This window comes from Oryza brachyantha, chromosome 2 (assembly GCF_000231095.2).
Source record: "Oryza brachyantha chromosome 2, ObraRS2, whole genome shotgun sequence".
Classification (NCBI taxonomy): Eukaryota; Viridiplantae; Streptophyta; class Magnoliopsida; order Poales; family Poaceae; genus Oryza; species Oryza brachyantha.
Genome location: NC_023164.2, coordinates 19,320,564 through 19,345,158, shown reverse-complemented (window position 1 = coordinate 19,345,158; position 24,595 = coordinate 19,320,564). Strand labels below are relative to the sequence as shown.

General features: G+C 40.6%; 3 protein-coding genes across 4 annotated transcripts; all 3 read left to right on the top strand.

Annotated features, from left to right (window-relative positions):
* Positions 1-2,540: 2,540 nt before the first annotated feature.
* On the top strand, positions 2,541-9,218 carry LOC102711225 (kinesin-like protein KIN-7C). 2 transcript variants are annotated; one of them, XM_006647540.3, is made up of 14 exons: positions 2,541-2,917; positions 3,448-3,742; positions 4,748-4,837; positions 4,923-5,023; positions 5,110-5,223; positions 5,310-5,391; positions 5,478-5,545; positions 5,639-5,704; positions 5,790-5,914; positions 6,489-6,816; positions 7,047-7,148; positions 7,238-7,897; positions 8,228-8,523; positions 8,637-9,218. In XM_006647540.3, exons 2-14 carry the CDS (start codon positions 3,496-3,498, stop codon positions 8,962-8,964), a joined length of 2,607 nt encoding a protein of 868 aa, XP_006647603.1. In that variant the 5' UTR covers positions 2,541-2,917; positions 3,448-3,495; the 3' UTR covers positions 8,965-9,218. The 2 variants fall into 2 exon arrangements, with proteins under 2 accessions (XP_006647603.1, XP_015689428.1); XM_015833942.2 differs by lacking the exon at positions 2,541-2,917 and adding an exon at positions 3,301-3,354.
* Positions 9,219-12,321: 3,103 nt separating this feature from the next.
* Positions 12,322-13,208, top strand: LOC121053649 (RING-H2 finger protein ATL79-like). The gene has a single exon (XM_040521395.1). It carries the CDS (start codon positions 12,345-12,347, stop codon positions 12,912-12,914), a length of 570 nt encoding a protein of 189 aa, XP_040377329.1. The 5' UTR covers positions 12,322-12,344; the 3' UTR covers positions 12,915-13,208.
* Positions 13,209-20,351: 7,143 nt separating this feature from the next.
* On the top strand, positions 20,352-24,595 carry LOC102700030 (autophagy-related protein 13a). Its single transcript, XM_040521503.1, has 3 exons — positions 20,352-21,811; positions 22,998-23,170; positions 23,948-24,595. Exons 1-3 carry the CDS (start codon positions 20,675-20,677, stop codon positions 24,246-24,248), a joined length of 1,611 nt encoding a protein of 536 aa, XP_040377437.1. The 5' UTR covers positions 20,352-20,674; the 3' UTR covers positions 24,249-24,595.

Below are 24,595 nucleotides of genomic sequence, written 5' to 3'. Positions count from 1 at the left end.
TGTATATCCGGAAAAGAAACTTCCAAGCAAACTACTGTATACGCGACAAAGAGATACATGTTTACTTCAAATTTAGTTAGGTACTATACCAGAGCACTCAAGATATGGGTCATGTTTAAAATATTCAGATTAGCACCTGATTATAGCCGTTGGCGAGAGATTGTCGTTCAAAAGGCCAACTAGGGGACATGATGTTTAGGACTTTGCAGGTCGCATGACCCATTTGCAAGCGGAAACACGTGAATTAATTAGCAGCTATAGTAATAGCTGCACAGATTTATGTAATAAACTAATAATCCTTCTGGTTACATAATTTTTGGTTACATAATTTTTGTCGTTTTAAACAAGAGAGTGATCAAAATTTTAAAACTTTAACTAATAATTTTTAAAATATATAGTTTAAAATTACTATGACAACACATATAGATAATCATAAAGTGTGTTTTAACAGAAGTAATATTTATTTATTTATTATATGTTTTAATAGAAAGTCATCGTGTCGTTGTCCAAACAATAAAAATTAATAAACTGAAGAAAATATATTATATTCGGTCACAGGTAAAGTTTATTTTAGAATGAAAGAAAACTCCAAATTCATCTTCAAAACGGCCATGCATTTGAATTTCACCACAGCGGCCGGGGTATAAAATGCACTCGTCATTGCGGTGTGTTAAATGAGTACCAGAATGTGACAAAACACCCCGTGGCCGTCATGATTTTGCAACTCAGAATTAACTCCCTGCATTGATGATCTGCATCAAAGTACTTCAATTATGTGGAATATGTTCCTTGCTTAATCTCATCAGTATCCAATGTCCAATGTACTGTTGTACTACACGTCCCCACATATAATAACACCGGACCATTTTCTTGGAAGTACCTTTTAAATAGATCTTGTGAAAAAAAATACTACTATTCATTAGTTTCAGGGGATGTTTAGATGGGGCTAAAAAGTTTAGCCACATGTCACATCGAATGTTTGGACACTAATTTGAAGTATTAAACATAGACTAATAAAAAAACTAATTTCATAAATGAGTGGTAATCCGCGAAACAAATTTTAAGCTTAATTAATCTATATTTAGAGCATGTTTATTTTAGCATCACATAGGCTAATTATGGATGAATTAGGCTCATTAGATTCGTCTCGCGAATTAGCCCAAGATTATGGATGTGTTTTATTAATAGTCTACATTTACTATTTATAATAAGCATCCAAACATTTGATGGGACAAGTGACTAAAAATAAGTCTCTCGTCCCAAACACCACATTAGTAAGCTATTTTTTCTTTGAAAAAAGTGAGTGTACACTAAATCTGTCATCATCTCACAACAACAACCTACAATTTGTGAATAGAGATAACATGGATGACACATTTTTGTTCTACTCCATAGGGCTCTTAGGGCCAAAATTTTTGTCAAGGAAAAAGACTAAAATATTTTCCAAAGTTTTGGCAACAAATGAAACAATGACACCTTACCAAATTTTGTTACTACCTTAGTTCTCGAATAGTAAGTAACGCTAGGACTATTTCCTATGATCACTTAATCTTAGCATGAAAAATATAAACACTTTGGAAATATGCTATATTATTGAAGTGTGTGGTACATATATATCCTTATATCTTTCATTCCTCGTAATATAATCTTTCAAAATAATTTATAAGTAAAGTAAGATGACAATAATCAACCATACCCGAAAATATGACGATGCTGAAAATATTCCACCATCATCTTTTCATTTCTGATTTTGCTTACACGTCAAAATTTGAATTTTCAATCTTAAATTTAGAGTTGATTAGGTGGTGTTTTTATCGAAGTTTATTTTTCAGCCTTAACTTTTAAATAGCTAGAAATATATACATAAAGTTTTTATTGATAAATTATTTTTCATTTGTAAATATATCATTTGACATTTTTATTAAAAAAATAAACAATCGCCCCTAGGTGTCGTCGTCCGATCCCTAACGTTTGACTGGTTCTTCATTCCTTCCTAAATCGAAAACACATAGCAAGAAAATAGAGGCTTCTACACCGACACCGAAATGAGAAGATAGCAAAAACTTAAATAGAATGAAGTAGTATGGTATAATGTTTTTTTAGTCCTAAAATAAATTTATTTTTCGAGTTCAAATATCAACTAATAGATACATACAATCTCATTTTTCTTCTACTTATGCTTATAAATCAAAGATTAAATTTTTACCCTTAAAATTAGAGTTGATTTTGAGGTTATTTTCACCTAAGTTTATTTTACCGTCGATCGCTAAAATTATATAAAATTTTATTTAAAAATACTTTTTATTTACAAATATATCATTTGACATTTTTTCGGAAAAACCAAACGGTGTTTCGTAATAGTATTAGACAACTCATGTTACCATGCTGTATGGCGCATTGTATACTCGAAAGAAACGTGGGCTCCACTACCAAAAACATTTTCTCATGGGACCTCTATGCAGAAACACACAGCAAACACCAAATGGAGTGATAGACAGAGCCATTGAAAACAACCCAGGGGAAGAGAAGACAAACGACCCAGCGCAACGGTCTCCTGGATTTGCCCAAGATTAAAAACAAATCACACGAAAAGAATTGGAGAAGAGAGAGAGAGGAAAATAAAAACGAGAAACAAAGTAGCACTCCACTGTACACCACCGTCTCTTGCACTCCTCCGCCTCTCCCCCAAATTCAACAGGATCGTCGTGGGGAGCACAGCACAGCCGGCCGCACGCGGTGAGGCGCCGCTCTCGAAGCCCCCTCCACGGCTCCACCTCCTCCACCTCCTCCGGCAAATTCTCTCCCAACCGTCCGGAACTCGAAGAGCAGCATGGCTGCCGTGGGGCTCCGCCGCTCAACCGTCGTCACGCGGAGGAGCCTGCCTTCCGGAGCCGGCCGCCGTCTTCGCCCAGCCTCGGTAACTGCTTGCCCCCCTCGCTGCTGTTTGCTTGAGCATTAGGCTTTACTAGGTAGTTACCGGAGGAATGGCTTGCTCCTGTGCTGGTTGTCGGTGATGTTGATCTCGGCGCGGGGTGCCGCGTTGCTGTTAGGTTTGGTGCTTGGGTTCGTGCAGATCTATTAATTACACTTGGGGGAATTCCAGGGGGGGAGAGATGATTGGTTAGGGGTGACACTAGCGACTGCAGGGTGGTGATAGATTTGGACTAATCGGTTGTTCTCGAGTAGTAGCTGCATATCGGACGTGCTAACAACCGTCCTAATTACGTGCGTAGTTACCTAGTTAGGGTCCACAGAAATGCTTGCCTTCTCCTCCACCCGCTGCTCCAATCTCGTCAGCAGCCTTGCCTCGCACTCAAATTCACAGGAACAGGACAGATTCGTGCATCCCGTCCCGTCGGTGGCTTGCCTTGTTCTTCCTTTTGTGTGTGTTTTTTTTAATATGCCTTACTTGGTTGTATCTGTCTTATAATGGTTCATTGCTTGCAGATGGTGTAGGAGAAAGAGGGGTAGGAGGGGGGAGTCAGTGGGAGAGATATGGGGGCAATTGGAGGCGACGAGGTGGTGCAGTGGGATAAGATGGGTGCACCTGAGGCAGTCAATGGAAGCTTTGGAGGCGCGGGAAAGATGGATAGGATACAGGTATTGGTGAGGCTGAGGCCATTGAGCGAGAAGGAGGTCGCTAGGGGGGAACCAGCAGAGTGGGAGTGCATCAATGACAGCACTGTCATGTTCCGGAGCACTTTCCCCGATCGACCAACGGCGCCAACTGCATACACGTTTGGTGAGTGCACTGCTTGCTGATGCAGTAGTTGCGGATGGCCATTGCTTTGATACCTTTGTGTTGGAGAATTGTACATAACACTGGCCACGTTCTTTTTAGCTGCTTGTTTTGGCTGATTATCATACAAAACGAGAAATGTGAATAGCATATATGATTGCTTGAGCATTAATTATTGAAAATTTGAAAAATGGATCTATTGATTTTTTAAAGTAACTTCTACATAAAAGGTTTTAGCACGAAATACACCGTTTAGTAGTTTGGAGAACATGCTAGCAGAAAACGAGGAGTAGCTAAGCCCAAAAAGTTCAAAAGAATGGGTCCTGTTACCATGTTTCCAGGAACCTTCAAACATGATATTGGCTTTGACAATTGTGTATATTCATCGTATTACAGTTCAAACCGTTTGTTATTGATTGTTTAAAGCATTTTGATGTACACAATTGCTATGTAATAATATCATATGAGCTGGGGTTGTTTTGGTATTCCATCCGTTCCATATTATAAGACTTTCTGGCCTTTACTAGATTTATTTGTGTGCTAATGAATCTAGACACATATACAAAACATATACATTGATACATGGATGAATCTAGGCAAACTCAAAAAGTCTTATAATATGGAACAGAGTGAATAATATATTAGATTAGTAATGCTGTTCTGTAAGACTTAACTTGTCACTTTTTTACACAATGTTTTGTGGATTTGTAATGTGAAAACAGAAATATCATTGATCTTGGTTAAGTAAACGCAGTCCAAGATTGCAGGGAATGTTCAGTTCCCAGATGAAAGCCCACCCTGCTAAAGAAATATTATTGAGATTGACATTCTTTGAATATTTTCTGCCAGATACACCACATTGTTTGAATATTTTCTGCCAGATACACAATCCCAGATGATTTTGTTCTCTTTGGGGCATTATGTCATCCGGGATCTCCCGATTCAATCCTCCAAGTTTAATGCTGGACCTGCATGATCGTTGTTAACATAAGTATACTTCCATTGCAGATAGAGTATTTCACTCTGACTGCAGTACCAAAGAAGTCTACGAGCAAGGGGTTAAGGAAGTTGCCCTCTCTGTAGTTAGTGGCATTAACTGTGAGTGCAATCCACACACACACATATCACAAATTTAAAAATGTTAAGAGATTTGAGCTAAATCAGAGTACCTTCCCTTTGACAGCAAGTATTTTTGCATATGGACAAACAAGCAGTGGAAAGACATACACTATGACTGGAGTAACAGAGTATACAGTAGCAGATATATATGATTATATTAATAAGGTAACTAAACTTCCATCAATCTTCTGATTCCATGTTTAGAGTTTGGTCCTGATTTTACAGTCTTCGAGTGATGTTTCTTTTTTCAGCATGAAGAGAGAGCCTTTGTGTTGAAATTCTCTGCGACTGAAATATATAATGAAGTTATAAGGGATCTTCTTAGTGCGGAAAATACTCCTCTTAGACTCTGGGATGATGCAGAGGTGAAAAAGGGCTCCTTAATATCCTTATCAATTATTACTATGCTTTCATTTTGCTTACTTCTGACTTTATGCTATTTATTCAACAGAAGGGCACCTATGTAGAGAACCTCACAGAGGTTGTATTAAGGGATTGGAACCATCTCAAGGGACTTATTTCTGTGTGTGAAGGTGCAATATTGATTACTTACAGAAATATACATTATTTGTTAATGGCCGAACGGTTTTTCTCACATATGCTTATGTACTTGCGATAGCTCAAAGGAGGACAGGGGAGACCTTCTTAAATGAAAAAAGTTCTAGATCCCATCAGATACTTAGATTGGTTTGTTCTTTACTCAAATCTATGACATTTTGGTGTAAACTGTTATCTTTTGAGTTTATGTTCCATTTTGGCTGATATGTTTAATCAACGCAGACAGTAGAAAGCTCTGCTCGTGAGTTCTTAGGAAAGGACAAGTCAACTACACTCGTGGCTAGTGCGGTAAGAATAATGTGCAACAAGTCTGTTGTGGAGTTCTTTTAATTGGAAAAATTAGATGCAAGTATTATTCATTCTCCCCATGCAGAATTTTGTTGATCTGGCTGGAAGTGAGCGTGCATCTCAGGCATTGTCAGCTGGCACAAGACTGAAAGAAGGTTGTCACATTAATAGAAGTTTGCTTGCCCTTGGCACTGTCATTAGAAAACTGAGGTGTGAATCTCAACTCAAAACTTTGACATTTTATTTAGTTCAATCAACACCATAGGAAAACTCCTTTGTCTTGTTTGGAGTATTTTGTTGGCTAGTGAGTAGTGACATGAGTATGATTTTTCTTAGGATGGTTGTAATAATGTAATTTAGCTCCCTAAGTTTTGATTTCACACTCCGCTTTAGAGTGCTAGAAAAAATATATTTGCAGAGCAAGTAATATGTGCATCTGTGAAAAAAACATTGTCAGAGGCTCAGAGCATGTAATTTGCATTTGTTTCAAAAAAGATACTATATTTTGTATCATTTGCTATTTCGTGTAGTACATGTTGTTATGTTTTACACTGTTTTTTGTGTCAGACATATTTTTAGCATGCTCATGTATATGAGTTTTTTGAGAAATTTTACAGTGTACAACTTTACGCGATTTTTTGTGTGCAAAATGTTTTACCATGTTCTGTGCATATGGACTTTTTCCAGAATTTGTAAACTATACAGTAAAGTGTGGTGTTTGCAATGGTGTTTAGTTGGAACTTCCCCCAAGTGACATTTCATGTATTTCTTTTCATTAATGCAGCATGGGAAGTAATGCACACATACCGTATAGAGACTCGAAGCTTACACGCATGCTGCAGCCATCTTTGGGAGGCAACGCAAGAACTGCAATTATTTGTACGCTGAGCCCTGCCACAAGCCACATTGAGCAATCGAGAAATACTCTGCTATTCGGGAGCTGTGCAAAAGAAGTAGTTACAAATGCTCAGGTTAATGTGGTCATGTCTGATAAAGCACTGGTCAAGCACTTGCAAAAGGAAGTTGCTAGACTGGAGAGTGAGTTGCGGCATCCAGTTCAGAGTTCCAGTCTTGAAACATTATTGAAGGAAAAAGACAACCAAATCAGAAAAGTAAAGTCTACTTGTCCCTTTTCTTGCTCCTTCACTGTCCATACCTGAATTTGCAGAAAGACTTTTTTGTGCGTCTGATCTGTCTTGCTTGCTGCCACTTTTCCCTTGTTTATTATGAGTATTTCAGCACTCTTCTACTTGACAAAAGTAGTATCAAATAACATGATGAGCCATGCTCTCATCATTTCTGTTGCATGCAGCCTTAAAATTTCATTTCCTGTCCATTGCAGATGGAGAAAGAGATAAAGGAACTGAAGTCACAACGTGATTTGGCTCAATCCAGGTTGCAAGACTTGTTGCAATCTGTTGGGGATCATGACCCAAAACGTCAGGTATATTCTCTTCCATGGCTTCTGAACTTATTAGTTTGTTTCATCTCATTGTTCCTACAGGGTCAAGTTTGTTTTGTTTATATTTTCAGGTCCAAGGGAAGCATTCAATCAGAAGCCCTCCATCTATTGGAATGCCTCAGAGTGCCAGCAGAGATGATAGTTCTCAGGTTTCTCATGATGATTCAGATCTTTACAAGGAAGTGAGATGTATTGAAAGCAATAGGACAGGAGGAAATGAACAGTTGGACTTGTCAGCTGGTGAAAGTAGTAGCCCACAAAATTCAAATAGGAATTCTGGTTTGCATGGAAATGATTCAAATGCATCAGTGAATTCTAGGCGTTCAAGGCCCCTTGGTATTGGTGAAGCTCCTATTACCTTGGAGGAACACTTAGAGAATATTAGAAGGCCTTTTGTCAGTCTCGCGAAAGATCTAGGATCTTCTACACGTAACTCATCGAACTCAAGAGTGCTTGGTAGAAGCAGGAGCTGTAGATCACTGACAGGTTCTACAATGTTTGACGATATGGAGATGGATAATTGCACTCCACTAAACAGAAGTTTGGTAGACTTCCCAGGAAGACCTGTAGAATCTCATAGAAGAGGATCTGCACTGAACTATGATGCAGAGAGTGAAATACTATCAAAGGCAGGATCCATGACAAATGGCTCTGTTGCATGTGAGACAGAATTTGCTGGTATCGGTGAATTTGTCGCTGAACTTAAAGAGATGGCCCAGGTTCATTATCAGGTATGGAAATTTCTAATTAAGAGGGTCGTTAACTCTGCAGTTCATCCAATCAATTTATTCAAGAAAAATAAATGTGGTCTTATATAGTATAAGAAATGGAACACAGTATGTTATGTGATGCTGGTAAGAAAATACATGCTAAATATTCCTTCAGTTAACAACCTAGCTCCTACGACTCTTTCATAGAATGTTGACAGTTTCCCCCGCCCTCAAAACCTGCATACCAGCGCTCCAGCTAATAATGTAAACTAAGTAGTGTTTTCTGCTGAATAATTATTTTCTATGCTTCAGCAAGTCATTAAATTATTGGCTTTTTAATCCATATTCTAGAATGCAAATGGAAAGAGCATCGGATTGGACCCGATTGAGGGTGCTTTGCAGTCACCTTCTCGATGGCCATTGGAATTCGAGAAGAAGCAACAAGAGATCATCGAACTTTGGCAAGCTTGCAGCATTTCCTTGGTCCACAGGACATACTTCTTCTTGCTATTCAAGGGAGAAACAGCTGACTCGATCTACATGGAAGTGGAGCTTCGAAGGCTATCATTCCTTAGAGATACATACTCAAGGGGGAGCACACCTAGCAATGTGATAGTAGGCAGCCTGAGTACTTCTCCCGTTGCGAGGTGAAATAAATTGCTAATCTCGGTTGTTCATTTCTTTTGTGTCATAACCTTTCTGAAATCGGCGCCAAACCTTTATGAGCGACTCTTAAGCCCTTTGTTCTGCTGTAATGCAGTGCGAAGAAGCTGCAGCGTGAGAGGGAGATGCTTGCCAGGCAGATGCAGAAGCGGCTGTCGACGGAGGAGAGGGAGCACACGTACACCAAATGGGGTGTGTCGCTGGACTCGAAGAAGAGGAAACTGCAGGTCGCTCGCCGCCTCTGGACCCAGACCAAAGACCTGGAGCATGTCAGGGAGAGCGCTTCCCTGGTCGCCAAGCTGATCGGGCTCCAGGAGCCAGGCCAGGTTCTCAGGGAGATGTTCGGTCTCAGCTTCGCGCCGCAGCAGCAGCCGACCCGGCGATCCTCCAACGGCTGGAGATACGGGATCCCGTCGTTCGTCTGATTGGATCGACCACGCACGTAGACATGGCTGACACGACGATGCGACTGACCAAAGATCTTTTTTTTTTCCTTTTCAGTCCTGTATCTGTATGTTTTGATTGTCTATAGGATTTTTTTAGGAAGCACAAAATTGATGGTGGCGTACATCTGCGCCCTTCTGTTGCCGGCCTCGTGCATGTTTCTGCCCAGCCGCCGCCGGTCTTTGATTGCTGACATTATATCGCCGCAGAGGTGAAACGGTGTTGTGTTGTATAACGTGTGCCTAGTTTCTCCTGCTATTGCTTGTGGATCCGCTTGATGCAACGGGTTAAGAAATGCTATTCACAGGCATCCAATTCCAAAAAATACCACCGATAAATACGATTTCTAATAAATGCCATAGTATAATCGGTTTGCCTAAAAAATGTTATTGGCGGAGACAGGAGCCCCTTATTAAGTGTTGTGAGAAGACAATTTTGCCCCTCCAAACTTTTTTTTTTTGAAAAATCATGCTATGTGAATCTATGATTTTGTGGCAATTGAGGTTTTGTGAAAAATTCAAATTAGTATTGATGAATTCCCGGAAGCAGGTTGCATACTGAAGATTGAAGTTCTGATTCCGGGTCTCCTTGTAAAATTGTCTTTTTTTCAGGACTTAACACAAGGCTGCTAGGCCGTGTTCGCGTAACGGCATAAGTATCTTAACCCTCTCGTTTTTTTGCGCGTATGTTTCACGAACGGTAAAATGCCGTATTTTTTATAAAAAATCTCTATAGGAAAGTTGTTTTAAAAATTATATTAATCTATTATATATTTTTTAATAATTAATTAATTATGTACTAATCTATTACTTCGTTTTTCGCGCTGGGTAAATTAACTTGTCACCCTCTTACTTGAACGAGGCCCTAGTAGCTACTACTTTCGTTTCATATTTTAAGACTTTATAGACTTGTATATATCAATTGATAAATGTATATAATATATATATATATATATATATATATATATATATATATGTCTAGATTCATTATCGTCTATATGAATATATAGGTAAGGTTACATTGTGAAACGGAGGGAGTAGATGATAACAATATTATTTCTTGGACAAAACCACTTGTAGAATGTCATTTATTAGAACTTACACTTATCAATAGTATATTTTGGAATTAGTTGCTTATGAATGACATCTCTTATAATTTTTCTGAGGAATGCCCATGAGAATGCTGCATGTGACTGGAGCATGTTACAAGGGAGCTTTTAAGCTTTACGGCATCCATTGTTTGAGGCTACAGAAGTACAGAACCTCAAAGCCGGGGCCCAACCTGATCCAGTAGAGTCTGTCTCCCTGTCTGTACCAATTTTCCCAGTTGAGTGTGCCTAAACCAATTTTTTCCCAGGCTCGATCGCTTTGTTCATGAACGCTGCCAAGTTGGGTCTGTGGACCCCGGCGCTTTGGAGTCATAATGCGTTCATGCCTTTGCTACGCCCAAAGTTAAAGCTGCGTGCCATACCAGCGCGCACACACAGCAAACTCGGCGCACAGATCCCTCCCTGCCCACACGGCTCACGAGCCCGTTTGCGACGGACTTTTTTTTTTTTTGGACGACAGAACAGCCAAGTCTCAGATGTTATCAGATATACTACCCACTTCTCCGTTTCATACACTTGCCTGCATACGACCACTACAACCTGCACTGCGTTGCGATGTGTACAGTAGTACCGCGGTGCTGTAGCAGAGTGTCTGCCTAGGCGTTGTGTCGTGTGTGGCAGCCTCGTCCCCAACGAGATTAACGGGGTCTGAACAAATTAGGTAAAGTTTCTGTCCATGTTTCTATCAATCTTTATCATAAAATTTTATAGAGTATTTGTGAGGACTCCAATAACTTTAACAGGATAGCGGGAGCTCAAGACCACGCCGCCTCCATATTGGATCCGCCACTGCTCGTCGGTACGATGTAAGTTTATAACAAGCCTAAGCAAAAACTTATTAATTACTAAAAATAATTTATATGTAAAATTTTATATATTTTTAGCGATCTAAAATAAAAATTAAATAATAAAAATTTAACTATAAAAATGCAAACTAGTAAATTTTAACTTAAAAGCGAAAAGACGGCGGATTGTTGTTGCGGCCGGTGCACTCCTCCCGGGTCTGGGGGATTGGGCCAATGGGCCTACCCGTCTCTTTTGATGCGTACTTCGATGAGGCGAAGACGACGAGGGACCTAAAAGTTGGAGGAGGACTACTATACATGGCCCTATGGCCCAGCGGCTGTGGCTGGTCCCGTAGGACCTTCTTGGTACGTGAGGAACAATATTGACCAGACTTAACTAATGCCGTTTGTTGGTTTAGGAAAGTGCTATTCCTGGGATTTTGCAGCTCTGTTGATCAGTTGATCGATGCCCTTAATACTTGTACGGGGTTTCGTTCAGTACCATCCTGCACCAGGACAATCATGCTCGAGTTAGGCCCGTTTAGGCCTCTTACAAAATGGGCGAAATTTTTTCCGATCCCTATTAAACGAACTGATTGCTATAAATAAAAACGTTATTACGTTAATAATTCATTCACACGCTTCGGCGACCTTAATAAAATGTGGCAAATTTTCTCCTTCATATGAAGTAAAAATGTTAAATGTAGAAATTTGCACACAAAACTACAAAAGGCGGTAAAATTCGTGCCTGTTCTGGAGGAAAGAAAAGAAGTGTACAAAAGGCCACGTACCGACGACGGACTAGGGATGGCAACGGATAAATATCCATCGGGTATTGGTACCGTATATTCATACCCACCGTTGAAATTTAGACCCACCAAAATCTCTATACCTGTCACAGGTATAAAAAATTCCCCATACTCATACCCGCCTGGGTAAGCCTCACCCGCGGGTCACTCATTTACCCGCCAAATTTAACATGACAATAAAAATAACACAAAATGTTTTGATCCAATTGTAGCAACCAGCTAATGACAAGGCATCCGCATCAGTCACAGAATATCATAAATCCCATCAAGTAGTACTTAAGTAGCAGTAGACAATACATAAATCCACGTAATTTCATATATGAGTTAAGGCTTAAATACCTAGGCTTTCATATTGGGTTAATTTCATATATGGGCCAGAATGTTCATTTGGGCTTCCAGGTATTTATTACCCGCGGTAAACGGATATGGGTATCATAGGAACATAGGAACGTTCTCATACCCGTATACCCATTAGGTGAAGATATTTACCCGGTAATGCATTTAGCCCATATCCATATCCTAATGTAGTAAACACCCATCGAGTTTCGGGTCACGGGTCCCCGTTGCCATGTCTGTGGCCGTCATGCCGAAACGCGGACAAGGACACCTCCTTACCACCACTCGCGCCTTTTTCGGTGCAGCCGTGCCACGCCCCGGCCATGGCGCGCCGGGCCAACCACACCGCCTTGCCATCCGTGAACGCCACCGCGGCGGCGGCGGCGGCCATGATCACCTCCTCCCCGTCCCCGCCGAGGCCGCCGCTCCCCACCCCCGCCAACGCCGGCGCGTGGGGCCCCTACGCCAGCTCCCGGGCGTTCTTCTCCAACGTGGCCACCATCCTCATCATCCTCGCCTGCGTCTCCCTCCTCGCCTTCTTCCTCCACGCCGCCGCGCGGTGCCTCGTCCGCTGCCTCGGCCGGCGCCGCGACGCCGGGTCTCTCGAGATTCAGGCTCAGGCCCAGCCGCCGAAGCCCGCGTCCGACCACGGCGCCGCGTCCGCTAGCTCCGAGGCGGCCGGCGCCGCGTCCGGGGTCCCGATGGTCGGCGGGTGGGCCGAGGCGGAGTGCGCCATCTGCCTGTCTGAGATGGCGGACGGCGGCGAGCGTGTCCGCGTTCTCCCGGCGTGCGGGCACGGCTTCCACGGCGCCTGCGTGGAGGGCTGGCTCGCGGCGCGCGCGTCCTGCCCCACCTGCCGCGCGCCGTCGCGGGCGGGCGGGCCCGAGCCCTAGCCCGCCAACCAACCACAGGTCGTGCTGCTCCCTCCTCTTCCCTGCCTCTCCTTCAGCTCGCCGCCACCTCCGGCCTCTGCCCGTGGCGCAGACACGAAGTGACAACAAGTACATTATGTTGCTGAAGCTACTTCACATTTTACCTATGTTGATGTTCATCGAGTACAAAGAAGTACCACTGCTATCCACTCCTATCCTTCCATGGTTCGTGAATCGTGACAAATCGATCGACAGTAGCGACCGACCTGCTCGTCCATTTGGATTAAAACGAATCCTCTCCCGTTTTCGTCTCAAGCTGACCGTTTAGCTTTCTTGCTGCAATCTTGCACCATCATGAACTGCTTGCTGTAACAACCCCGGTAGTGCTGGTCCGTGTAGACGACAAGCCCCGTGATTTCGTCGCCGTCGTCGTCGGTGACGAACGGACAAAACGCCTGCAGGCGGCAAACAGTGGAGACGACAAGCGTAGGGCGCTGTATAGGGCGCCGTAGGCTGGTGAAGCGAAATATTGAAGTGGGGGGCAGCGAGGAGAGCCCTGGCCGGGCACTGCCGCGGCGGCCGTAAGCATGCATAGTGTAGTATGCCCTCTGCGACGTGGGTTCGGGTCTGGCTCGCCTCGGAGGCCGCGCCGTCGAGACCAGCACGGCGTGGCGTGACGATCGCCTCGCAGACAGGACAGGACAGGACAGGGGAGAGGACACCGGTGTCCTACGCTAGGCTGCTCCTGCCTTCAGGTACAGTACTCCTATAGGACCTGCGAAGGCTATGGCGTCTGCTTCTGCCTTCAGGACAGGGGAGTACTACTATAGGACCTGCAAAGCCTGCGAAGGCTATGTCTTCTGCCTTTTTTTTTTTTTCTCCTCTTTTCTCTTCCGTCTCCGCCGTGTGTTCGTTTTCTTCTGCGTGCTGCTCTCTCCGTAAAAAAAACAATTTTCTGGTTTCGTGTTTAAGATTTGACCATCCATTTTATTTAAAATTTTTTAAAAAATTAAAAAAAAATAGTCACACGTAAAATATATCATCTAATAAAAATAAAAATATCAATCGAAAAACGAAAAGTCAAAAATTATAGATAAAAAATAAAAAATTGATTTATTTTGGGATGAAGGGAGTATTTACTTTCACGTCCAAAGGTTGTCGAGGACAAAGTTTGGCAAACGGTTGATGTGGATGCCCCAGATCAGTCATCAGGCCGTGATTGGCTTCGATTTCACTTGCAATCGGCAAGGATCAGGACTAATCGCATGCGTCGCAACTCTGGTAGGGTTAACACGCGAAAGTTCGCGTGCATCGTACCCGCGCGAACACTCCATTCATACGTGGGTAAACTTTATCGTGTAAACTTTATACATGCATGTCAACTTTATTCGTATAAAACCTTATATGTATATATTTTTCACACAAATTATAGGTAAAAACTTGATATATAAAAAAGAAAACACAAATACATCTCATATATATCAGGTTTCTTAACTCAAAATAACTAAATAAAAAATATCACGTCTATTTTTTAATTGACGCCGTTGACTCTATCGTACCATTCATCTTATTAAAAAAAATAGTTATGATTATTTTCTTACGATTTGATTTACTATTAAAGTAACCTTTAAGTATAGTTTATAAAATTATATATTTGAATAAAAATTTTTAGTCAAACACAAATGTAAAAAATCAACTGAAAATGAAGAATAAAAAAGCAGCTCCGGTCGCCCCTCTTCGCGCGGGCCGCATCCGTGCTGACGCGCCGCGCGTCAGTCATACCTTTCGTCGCATCTCGCACGTCACAAAACTGGCGAGGATAGGAATCGCACGCATACTTCACAACGGTTTTGGGCCTAAAACAAGGCTTCCAAAGAGGCCCTTAGCCAGTCCATTGGTGGAATTGGGCTTGAAATTGTGTGCTACTCCCAGTCGGTCATGGGCCCAAATTGTCCACTGCCATCCAGTCTAGCAAAATGCTGACTGCAGCTGCAGGTCCGAGAGTGAGTCAATGATGGTTAACTGACCTGAAAGGCTGTATAAATCATGCTTTCAGTTTGGTAATCGAGTCGCAGTGACAAGGCACTGGGCGTTGGTTTACTATTAGTACCTTGCTGTTACACCCATTCCTTTCATATTTTCTATCGTTTAAATAAAAGCACGGACCATTAATAATTTTTAAAATTATGTAGTTTAAAATTACTAGGACAATATGTAGATTAAAAGTAAACATTTACTTATTTATTATCTATATTTTATTAGAAAACCATGGTTCTATATTTTAATAGAAAATTATGGTCAAAGATAAATCTAGAATATTGTGTCGTTGTCCAGAATGAAAAGAAGTACCAACTAGGGGAGTATTTTTCTAATTTCAATTATATTTTCTAATCAAAAAATTAGTATTGTCTGCTGACACCCTATCCTTTGGATTTTGTTTTTAAGCAAAAAATTGAATTTTTAATCTTGGGTTGATTTTGAGGATCTTTCATCGTAGATTATTTTTTAGCCTTGAATTTAGATCAGTATGAACACATATATAAAAATTTTATTTAAAAATTATTTTCTGTCTGCAAATGTATCATTTGGTATTTTTCTTCAAAAAGCGAAAAGATGACCCCCATAATTTACCCCTTTTGCCAGCTATGAATTTGTTTTTGGAAAAACGGAGCTATGGATTTCCTTTTGGTAATTCTGCAAACAGTTTTTCTCCATTAGACGAAGCCATCTGAACTGGCAAGCAAGCATATAGAGCTATTTTGGTTTGCCCACAATACCAAAAAAGATATACAAAAGAGGTGAGTTATTCATACATGATTAATTAAGTTTTTATTATTTTAAACTTAAAAATAGATTAATATGGTTTTTAAAACAACTTTTCTATAAATTTTTATTTTGAAAAATACATTGTTTACTACTTCGGAGCATGTGTTCATGAAAAAAAAGAATTTTCACCCCTTTAGTGAAGCGACGAACACGCCATTAGGTTGCGTTCGATAGATTTGTTGTTAGGCAGCGTGAAAAACACAGTAATAAATTGGTACATGATTAATTAATATTAACTATAAAAATTTTCACAAACAACTTTCCTATAATAAATTTTCTATTTTTTTAAAAAAACAACTTTGCTATAAGAAATTTTTAAAAAACACACCGTTTAGTAGTTCGAGATGTGTGCGTACGAAAAATAAGTGAATCTGGGGTTAAAGAAGAGAGGAAACGAACTGGCCTTAGTCCTTTTGCATTTTGAGTTGTAGAGCTGGTAAATCATCTACTACCACTATTTTGTATTACCATTTTGTATTGTAAGTTGCTTTTAGGTTTATAATTCAAACACCTTTTAAGTTTGATTATGTTTGTAGAAAAATAAATTGACAATCACATCATCTAACTAGTTCCACACCATTGAATTTATTTTATAATATATTAATTTTGTGAGGGTGTAACTATTTCAAGCAGTTGAAGATAACCTCGCCAGTGGAAAAGCATGCGGAAAAAAAAGAACAGAAAGAATATGCTCATTCATTACAATATTACTCATTCTTTGCTTTACTGAGAAACTCAAGAGCCTCAGAAGAAATTTTCGGCCCGCCCAACTCTGCATTTTGCGATGGTCACGCAACTAAATAACCATTCAACACGTCGTCATATGATGACTGGATGAGGAGGGTGGCTGAGAACCTGAAACACGTTTTGTCGCACTGCCGTCTAACACTCTAACTCGACGTAACTACTTTCACCCAGGTACTTTCGTCGACAAAAGAATTTGGATTAGGCTCCTGTAAGAATTGATTTGACTCTTTTCAAATACTACTATGTGCTCGTGCATAAGCTTCTAATGAGCGTGATTGTACGTGACTTTATTAATTATTAATCTTGTTTATTCGATAAGCTAATAAATTAAATATATATTACTATGTATGCACAATATACCAGTGTAATTTAGTAGCTTATATTTATCTTAGTCCATTTCCTCCACTTCTATTAGTGCAGCTAACTATAAGTACTACTTTTTATCAAGCGAACAAGTATGTGTTATGCAACTCACGACTGTGCTCGGTAGTCAAGCTCAACCATGACTTAGCGCGTACCAAGCTTGCTTAAAAAGCTCAAATGCAAAACATGCTCGGCTTGTACTTGGAACTCGTTCAAGCTCGGCTAATTGATAGACCTACTAACATGTGAAATGGCTGAGTCTAATTTCTTCCCAAGTGCTAGCGCTATGGTTTTAGAGGAGTCCTGAGAGAATTGGCTCGGGTCTAGTTTGAACCGGACCAATCTAGGTTACATGCTGGTGGTTCGACAGGCATTTTCATATTTTTTTATGTGTTTCTCTCTCTATGTAGTTCCAAATAATAAAATATTACCCCGTCCCTAAATATTTGACGCTGTTGACTTTTTATACACGTTTAACTATTCGTCTTATTCAAAAAATTTATATTAGTGTTAATTATTTTTATATCATTTCATTTATGGTTAAGTATACTTATATATATATATATATATTTACATATTTTGCAAAGTTTTTGAATAAGATGAATGGTCAAATGTATATAAAAAAATCAACGACATTAAATATTTAGGGACAGAGGGAGCAGTAATTACGATGCTCTCAAGAAAAATACTAAGTTTTGAGATTGTTCTTGACCCATGATGCATTTTTAAGTGATCACGAGTAAAGACTATAAACTTTAGATGCTATGCAGTAAATTTTGCAATCTGTAAACTGCATTGTAAAATGGCAAAAATGCCCCGTTTGACGAAGACGAAATGCTGAGCTTATCTATAGCACAAGAAAGGACGTAAGGTCATCAGAGCACGATTAATTAAGTATTTTCTCCGTTAACTTTTGGATGGTCATTTGTTTATTTAAAAGTTTTAAATAAAAATATAAAATTATAAGTCATGCCTAAAGTACCATCAATGATAAATCAGAACAAAGTAATTAATAATTATAATTTTTAAAATAAGTTGAATGGTCAAATGTAGTAAAAGCTAATTGTGTATAATATTAAAAGTAGTATTAATTATTATAAACTTGAAAATTAATTTATTTTATTTCTAAAACTTTAGTATTTCACAAAACACATTGTTGGGCAGTTCATAATTGTTAGTATAGAATTTATTTTCCTAAAAATATCACATCAAATCTTTAGATACATAAATAAAACATTAAATATACATGGACATTAAAACTAATTACCCGGTTATAGGGGAAACCATGAGATGAATTTTTTGAGCCTAATTAATACATGATTAGTTATAAGAGTTACAGTAACTAATATGTGCTAGGATTAATTAGACTCAAAAAGATTCGTCTCGTGGTTTTTAGGCAGAATCTAAAATTTATTTTATAATTAGACTATGTGTAATATTTAAAATATGTAACTGTACGTGTTCGATGTGATATCTTTTTTAAAAATTTTTGGGAACTGATCGCACCCTGAGCAGCTCATCTCTTCGTGTAAAACGAACGGGGCCAAAATCTTGTTTCGCGGTACTTGACCCAGTACGTGCTTTCCATGTCATCTATTTTTTTTTTCTAGTAGCAACAAACCAGGTTGGGTACATTTTCATAACTGGCACACAGACAGCGACCCTACAAAAATATACTCTTAAAAAGTCAAAACAGAAATAACAACCAACAATAACGTTAATTATTAGATTACTCATTTGACGCCAAGCAAATAAACTATAATAACAATCCGGATCATATACCAGTGCCAATATGCCATAGGCACATGCTTACACATCCGTGTCAAATCTTCTGAATTCGAAGCATTTTGCATATCCGGTGGTCTAAAAACTTCGAAGCACGCAAGCAGGCGGCAGCACACCGTTTCATCAAGAGACCAACAAAATATGGAGTAGTAGTGTCTTGCGATTCTTCACACGCCAAAGCAACTGTGCTGTGAATTAGGGTGCCGCGCACACAGATGATAACGCGGGAATCAATGGAAAATATCCATCCATCCCTTCAAAGCTTCCTCTTCTCCATTCCATCACACAAAGCCCTCTCCCTTATCGCGCGTACCACGAACGAGCGTGCAACCGTTGCACGACACCCTGATGCCCACGGGCCGCATCTTATTATCTCTTCCGGTAAACAAAGCTTCAAAAATCTGAGGCCTACTTCGCGTTTCACTAATAAACCAAATCTCCATTAAGTTGACAAGATTGGGGTGTTCATAGCTCGTGGATTATCACGAATATCCTCTTTTTTTTTTGAGTTTTTCATACTATATAATTTTGTAAAAGAAATGTTTCGTCTGTTTCGTTTTCTTTAAGATAACGGAATTCATTGTGACATTTGTTTCAAAAACATTTATTACAGGAGTTGTAGAACACACAAATACAAATTACAAACTATACCACGAATAAAAAAAATACTTATAATACCACCTTAAAGATGTGCATAATTCTATCTGTAGTTGTTGAGAATCAAACTAATAGAACTTTTGAATCAACTTGTTAACTTTCTACCACCTCCGTTTCATATCATAAGATTTTCTACCACCTTCGTTTCATATCATAAGATTTTCTAGCCTCATCTAAATTCATCCGTTAATGAATATATATGATTTATATATGTATCTAGATTTATTAGCATCTATATAAATCTTGGCAATGCTAGAAAGCCTTACATTACAAAACGGAAGAAGTAGAGTAATTTGTTCGTACGCCCTCAAATAACTGTCATATACACTACTCTGTATATCTTTTCATTTATGCTTACGTATGTTTATGTTTATAAGCCAAAATTTGAATTTTTAATATTAAATTTGTAGTCGATTTTATGGTTTTTATCGAAGTTTATTTTCCAGCCTTAGATCTTAAATCACTAAAAATACATATATAAAAATTTATTTATAGATTATTTTTTGTTTGTAGATATGTTATCATAAAAAGCTAAACGATCACACTCGTGGTTTCGTCCATCATCCATTATCTGTAATGAAATCACCGTAATATTATTAATCCGGTTTTATACATTTTGTTGCTTCCCAAAAGTTCTATTTTGTACGAGAAAAGGGAATCTCACCAATTTTAACATATGACGGTAATCGAAAACTAAACGGGATATCTGAAAACGAAATGTAATTTATGAATAAATTTTATTAAATATGTTACTAGTGATCTAAAAATAAATATTAATAAATAAACTATGAAAAACTCTAAAAATAATTTTACATCTAAAATTAAAAATTCAAATTTTGATTTATAAGATTGAAGCAAAAGCAAAAAAAGAATAATTAACTTTTTGTCACTCTTATAATGACACTAACATATTTTTGTCATTAGACATATATATATAGACACACGAGGACTCACGTGTCATAGATCGTGAGTGGTAAATATGTTAGATGTTATTTCTAAAAGTGGCGAAAAGCTAAATACCCCGCTAAAAAGAGGTTTGCAAGTTCGCAATTCAAATCATTTGACGATGATTCCATTTCTACCGTAACGAGTGACGACACAAACAGCGACACGTTAGCCGGATTCAAAAGCACACGAAAAAAAAAAAATCCCCAATTCCTTCGCTGCTGCCTACACGAATCCCTCCGCGCCTCATCCGAACTCGCGAGCAAACCAAATCCCCGACGTGTGCGTGCGCGCGCAGATCCGTCTTCTCCAATCCGATCGCTCCGGTGGCGCGGGATTCATGCGGTCCTACTGCCGCGCGCTCCCGCCATGCAGCAGGGGAGTAGCAGCAGCATCAGCATCCAGGAGGAGGGTTTGACTGGCGAGGTGCCGTGCGGTGGTTGGTGTGGGGTTCGGCAATGGCGACCCTGTCGGACTCCGCGGGCGGCGGCGGCGGCCGGGCGGGCGCGGAGCTGATGGTGCCGCAGTTCCACCTCAAGGCGCTGCACGCGATCCTCGCCGTGCGCGCGCCGCGGCCGCCCGCGACAGCGCCAGCTCCCGCGGCGGCGTCGTTCCGGAGGCGGGACAGGTGGTTCCACCTGCCGCTCCACTCGCCGCCGCCGCCGGCGGCAGCCGAGCATCTGCCGGAGCCGTCCGCCGGGGAGCCGCTCGTGGTGGACGTCTACCTGACCCCGTCGGGCGGAGGGGGAGCCGAGGAGGTGGTGGAGAGGTGGACGGTGTCGTGCGAGCCGTGGCCGGCCGGGGCGAGGGCGGCCGCCGCCGCCGGGGAGGGGCTCGCCGTGAACAGGGCGTACAAGCGGTGCATCACGCTGCTGAGGTCGGTGTACACCGCGCTCCGCATCCTCCCCGCCTACCGCGTCTTCCGCCTGCTGTGCGCGTCCGGCCAGGCGTACAACTACGAAATGGCCTTCCGCGTCGGCTCCTTCGCCGCGCCCTTCACCCGTACCGAGGAGGCAGCGATGAGCACCCGCCGCTTCGCCCCCGTCGAGACCCAGCTCGGTCGCCTCGTCGTCTCCGTTCAGTATCTCCCTTCCCTCGCCTCCTTCAATCTCGAGATCTGCTCCCTCGCGCCGGCCATGCTCATTACCGATTACGTTGGGAGCCCGGCAGCCGATCCTATGCGTGCCTTCCCGACTTCTCTCACGGAGGCCGCCCGCTCGGCGCCAACCTTCCCGCCCCGGCGCCCGAACAGCTGGGCGTCGCCAGTTCCCTGGCCGCATACGCCCGTGCAGCAGGCGAAATTCTCACCGCCCACGGCATTGTCCGCGTCTCCCACGCCTTCCCCTCCAACTTTTGCGGGTGGCTACCTGCAATCGCGGCTGAGCGGGGAGACTGCACCGATGATCATACCAGGTAGTGGGAGAGGCCCTGTTCACAACCGGAACATGTCGGATCCCGTCAGGGGGTTCATGCTACCTCCACCTTCACCGAAGAGCATCCGAGGCGAGCCTGGGGTGCATGAGACGCCGATAGAGTCAGGTCGGACAGGGATCAGGATGGCTGATCTCTACGCTAATTTGCCTTCTGTTCCCAAGGTGATTCTTTACTTTAGTACATACATGTCACATAAGATACCTGTGTGCACAGTTGAAACTTGAAATCACAGATTATAAAAATCACACTTCATGTATTTGTTTTGAAATTGGTATAGAGTATAGACCACAATGTAACACACTTTGTTCATTCATTGTGATTATGTGTTTAGGAGCAACATCTTACAGATTTAGAGTTCAATTATTTTTTTCTGGCAGCTAAATCTGTGGCTCATTCATTTTGTGATTATAACTTATATTTTTATAAATTTAATTTCATTCTCAGTGTGGCATTTGGTGGTAGAATGTAATCCACATGATCTGAGAGCTATTTCATTATGTTTGCATGTCGCACATCTTTTTTTACTACCTTTGGTCCGATTAGATGATCATCATCCCATACAGAGGATCGAGGATAGGGCTTGATTGTTTTATCATATCAATCGTTAGGTTTATATAGTAAAATTGTGGACTATAATTAGCACGTCTTGTACAGATTAATAAAACTGTTTATGTGATTGTTAGAAACTATTTCTTTCTGTAGGAATTAGGATGGTTGACAATTTTCACTAGAGAACTTGATCCTATCCATAAATTAGTATATGTGGTTATGCATAGGTGTGCAGTATAAGCTAGTATTAATTTTGGAGTATTATGGTATAGTATGAATATTTGCAACAATATCTAATATCATAGTAATATAATCACTATGCCAAAAGACGACATGTGTTATACTTGTGATGTATAATTTGGTTTTCCATAAAGTATGTGATGCGAAAAATGAGCTAGTAAGATTGTGATTTAAGTTAAAACTGGGTGCTTTTGAGCTTTGGCATTCCTACATGAATTTTGGTAAATTAACACTACAGCTAATAGCCTTTAGTGTCATTAGACTAACCAACATGGTTTGTTTTCCTCAAGTTGATGCTTGTGCATAACATGTCTATCCTACCAATTTCAGGACTCATATGTCTGTATTATGATGAGATCCCTGTTTTTGATGGAGGAACATCAATTCATGCTTTTATGCTAGCTCTAGATCTGGGTTTATGTATTTTGTTCCAGATTTTTTTTTGTGCATTGCATTCCTATTGTAAGACCCTTTATACATTGCACAAGTAAGATTTTGTGCCCCAATGACAAGTGCACTATATGCTCACTAAGCACGTGTTTTTGGGCATATATGCAGATTAAGGATAGTAGGGACGAATCTGGCAGATTCTCAGGTGTTTTCTCCTCTAGTGGTTCCCCACGCCTTGGGTTTTCAAGAAGTTCAAGCAGATTGTCGATGCAAGATGATACCGATGATTTAGATTTTCCTTTTGCAGTGGATGATGTTGATATGCCTGATTCCCGACCAGGGTATGTTTGAGCTCCTTCTCAGAATTCTTCATATACTAGCTTCCACTGTTTTGCATATCATCCCAACCCAATTCCCGACCTGTGTATCCAATATGTAGTTAAGCGCTGTTACTGCCCTGTATATGTTGATATATCATACAGATTGCTTTTGCTTAGTAACCCTTTTCATCCTCTTAAGTACATATAGTCAGTGATAGTAAATTCTGAAACTTTGGTATTTCTTTTTCTTCCAGACAAGATAATTTTCATAGCGATAATGGGATTTGTACAATGATCGCAAACCCCTCAGATAGAATCTGAGATTAAAACTCAAAATAAAAATAATTATTGTAATCCAATAATCAGTCTTGGCTAGGATGATTAATCCAATTAATCCAAAAATTCTGCCGATACATTTGAATCATTAACTGTTTCTCAAGTAGTGAACTAAATTTCTTGTGATTAGAACCAATAATCTCAACAAGTTTGAGCTTGAACCATTCAATCCATAATCATAGTCAGACACATAAATGTACTCCTGAAAGGGTAATGGGTATACGAAAAGTACTGTATAGGAAATTTAAGCTTTTCTGAATACCCCTTGATTTTTTTCCATTTGTATTTCTACTTGAATGAGAGAGATTTATTGGTTTATAGAATGGTGATACATAGTGCATATGGTCAGAACAGAGTATTGCATTTGTTAATAGAAACCCTGGGAACAAAAGTAGTCTAATCTATGGATCTTGTTTCTTAGTAGAAAAAGTTGATGTTTATTTATTCCACTATATGTTACAGGAGCAGTGGTGGAAAGGATGTGGGGGATCAAGCGAGCTCATCATCCCATAAATCACAGGATGCTGCTGTGGGCTACCTTGTCCACATGCTGAAGTCTGCACGGCCCTTGCGAGATTCTAGCAATTCACCTCTTACATCAAGGGTTGAATCTGTTGAAGGAGCCACCAGTTCTTTTATGTCCCGTAGGACATCTGATGCATTCGAGGAGCTTGAATCTTTCAAAGAAATAAAGGAAAATCTGCTTGCCCGTAGTAGATCTAGGATGCAAGAGTCATTGGACAAGTCCTTGCGCCATTCTTAACATAGCAGGTGAAGTATCCCAACCATTAAAGAGGTTGTGCGGTAAGAGATGCTCCTACTGAGGGCATCTGCATGTGTATAACCATCAACCGGCTTTTGTTATGAAATGAGGATATACAAGTCGTTCATTCTTAAACCCAAGCACGATCATGATCCACCTTTGTTCATAGTGTTTTGTATGCAAGCAAAACCAACCGGATCCATGCATCCTGCTGGAAGTCTCTGATGATCATTGTGTGCGTACGTGTGGGATTATGTAATCATACAAAACCTGTTTATTGATTCTATTTTAGCCATCTTTATCTTACTGCTTTTAGCCACCCAATTGTTCCTGTTTATTGTTACAAA

Excerpts from the sequence above, each read along its gene's own strand:
- LOC102711225 (XM_006647540.3), top strand. The coding sequence starts at position 3,496 with ATGGGGGCAATTGGAGGCGACGAGGTGGTGCAGTGGGATAAGATGGGT. Across the intron at positions 6,817-7,046 it reads AAGACAACCAAATCAGAAAA|ATGGAGAAAGAGATAAAGGA; the intron begins GTAAAGTCTACT and ends TGTCCATTGCAG. Across the intron at positions 7,149-7,237 it reads ATCATGACCCAAAACGTCAG|GTCCAAGGGAAGCATTCAAT; the intron begins GTATATTCTCTT and ends TTATATTTTCAG.
- LOC121053649 (XM_040521395.1), top strand. The coding sequence starts at position 12,345 with ATGGCGCGCCGGGCCAACCACACCGCCTTGCCATCCGTGAACGCCACC.
- LOC102700030 (XM_040521503.1), top strand. The coding sequence starts at position 20,675 with ATGGCGACCCTGTCGGACTCCGCGGGCGGCGGCGGCGGCCGGGCGGGC. Across the intron at positions 21,812-22,997 it reads ATTTGCCTTCTGTTCCCAAG|ATTAAGGATAGTAGGGACGA; the intron begins GTGATTCTTTAC and ends GCATATATGCAG. Across the intron at positions 23,171-23,947 it reads ATGCCTGATTCCCGACCAGG|GAGCAGTGGTGGAAAGGATG; the intron begins GTATGTTTGAGC and ends TATATGTTACAG.